The sequence below is a fragment of the Neltuma alba genome, unplaced genomic scaffold (assembly GCF_004799145.2).
Source record: "Neltuma alba isolate B1F8T4 unplaced genomic scaffold, ASM479914v2 tig00010591_pilon, whole genome shotgun sequence".
NCBI classification, from domain to species: domain Eukaryota; kingdom Viridiplantae; phylum Streptophyta; class Magnoliopsida; order Fabales; family Fabaceae; genus Neltuma; species Neltuma alba.
The window spans coordinates 17,515-19,494 of record NW_021635454.1 but is presented as its reverse complement, the minus strand read 5'-3'; the positions used below and the strand labels follow the sequence as shown (position 1 = coordinate 19,494).

Genomic DNA, 1,980 nt, shown 5'->3' with positions numbered 1-1,980 from the left:
TAAATGCAGTTTTTGGGATGTCCTCAGATCTAAACCTTAATTGGTGATAACCTGACCTTAAGTCAATCTTAGAGAATATTGACGCTCCAGATAACTGGTCAAGTAGATTATCGATCCTGGGCAAAGGGTACTTGTTCTTTATGGTTACCTTATTCAATTAGCGATAATCAATGCACAGTCTCATGCTCCCATCCTTCTTCTTCACAAAGAGCATAGGCGAGCCCCAAGGGGATACACTTGGCCTAATGAAGCCCTTTTCTAGCAACTCCTTGATCTGTTTCTTTAACTCTGCTAATTCTGATAAAGACATCTGGTAAGGAGCTTTAGAGATAGGCTCGGTTCCAGATGCAAGATCAATAGAGAACTCTACTTCTCTCTCTGGAGCTAAACCAGTTATCTCCTCCAGAAACACATCCGAGAATTCACTCACCACTGCAATCTCCTCTACGCCTTTTTCAGCTGTTGTGTGAACGGAGAAGAACACCATATAGGCTTGACAATCCTTTCGAATACACTTTTCAACTTGCGCTAGAGATAATAGTTGTGGCCCACTAGAACTAGCGAAGGCGACCGGCAAAGAAAATGGTCTTCCTTCTACAATCTAGGATGGCATCATTCGCTGACAACCAATCCATTCCTACAATCAGGTCAATACCCTTTAAGGGTAGACAAACAAGATCTATAGTGGATGTTCTACCCTCAAATTCAATCATACAATTCAAGCATGCTTTAGAAGTTTTCACTGAGACTCCCACCGGTGTAGAAACAATCAAATCACAAGGCAATTCATACGTATGCATGCTTAAACAAGAAACAAAATCATCATATATAAATGAGTGTGTTGCACCAGAATCAAATAAAGCTTGAGTTTCAAAGCCTTGGAGCTTGAGAATACCTTTAATCAAATTAGGGGTAGCATCAACTCCTTGTTGAGATAGAGCGAACACTCTTCCTGAGACGGCAATTCTGGTATCATTGACCCCTTGTGAGCCTTCCTCACAGAATCTAAAAATATGGCCTGATTTCCCACACTTGAAGCAGGTAATGCAATTTCCTTGATGCACCGTCCCACACTTGGCACACCTTTGATTGTTGGCAGTGCTAGTGATAGGAGCTGTAGAACCCTTGTAAGAGCTCTGTGCCCCACTGACCTGGCTCCTCAGAGGTCTATTGAATTGACTCCTCATGGGTCCACCAGATTGATTCCTTGAGGGTTGATTAAACCGCTTCTTGGAGTTGTTAAAGCTATAAGTATTCTTCTTACTGATTCCTCCCGTAGGTCTCATGAATAGAACGGACCTTGTATAAGATTCTTTTCTCTTCTCAACTTCTTCTTCTCTCATTCTTCTAGCAATGATTCACAATTTGGTGCACATTTTTTCAAAATCATTAATCTACAAGGGTGCTAGAGCTGTTCTTAATTTTGGCCTGGCCTTTTCCAGTAGCCTATCAGCCATCTATTTTGAGTTATGTTGCATCTGCGAATAAGTAGTATATTTGACTAACTCGAGAAATCGAGCGATGAAATCTTCCTCATTTAAGTTCCCTTGCTTGAAGGCATAGAATTATGTTTCTTGATCAGCTCTAAGGGCATTAGGTAAATAGTGTTAGAAGAATTTTTCCTTGAACCTTTCCCAAGTTATCTCTGCACTCTCAAAAGGCTTGATGTTGTCCCACCACTTCCTTGCTGCCTTTTGTAACAGCTGCTCAGCAAGTTGCACTTTTTCTTGTGAGGTGCAGATTACTGTTCTGAATATAGTCTCCAGCCTTTCGATCTATTCTTCAGCTTCAGATAGATTCAGCCTGCCCTCAAATTTAGGAGGATCAAACTTCCTAAAATTTTCCCAGAGTAGTGTGATACGCGCAAGGTCGTGTCGAGAATGTGCAGTGCTATTAGCTTTCAATTCAGTGCCTCTAAGAGTATCACCTATTGACTAGTGGTCACTGGGAGCTCTATCATCAACAGGGCCATTTTCTTCT

General features: G+C 41.5%; 1 protein-coding gene across 1 annotated transcript; it reads right to left on the bottom strand.

Moving 5' to 3' along the window:
- Positions 1-557: 557 nt before the first annotated feature.
- On the bottom strand, positions 558-1,343 carry LOC114757249 (uncharacterized). Its single transcript, XM_028946243.1, has one exon. It carries the CDS (start codon positions 1,341-1,343, stop codon positions 558-560), a length of 786 nt encoding a protein of 261 aa, XP_028802076.1.
- Between the last annotated feature and the right edge of the window lie 637 nt (positions 1,344-1,980).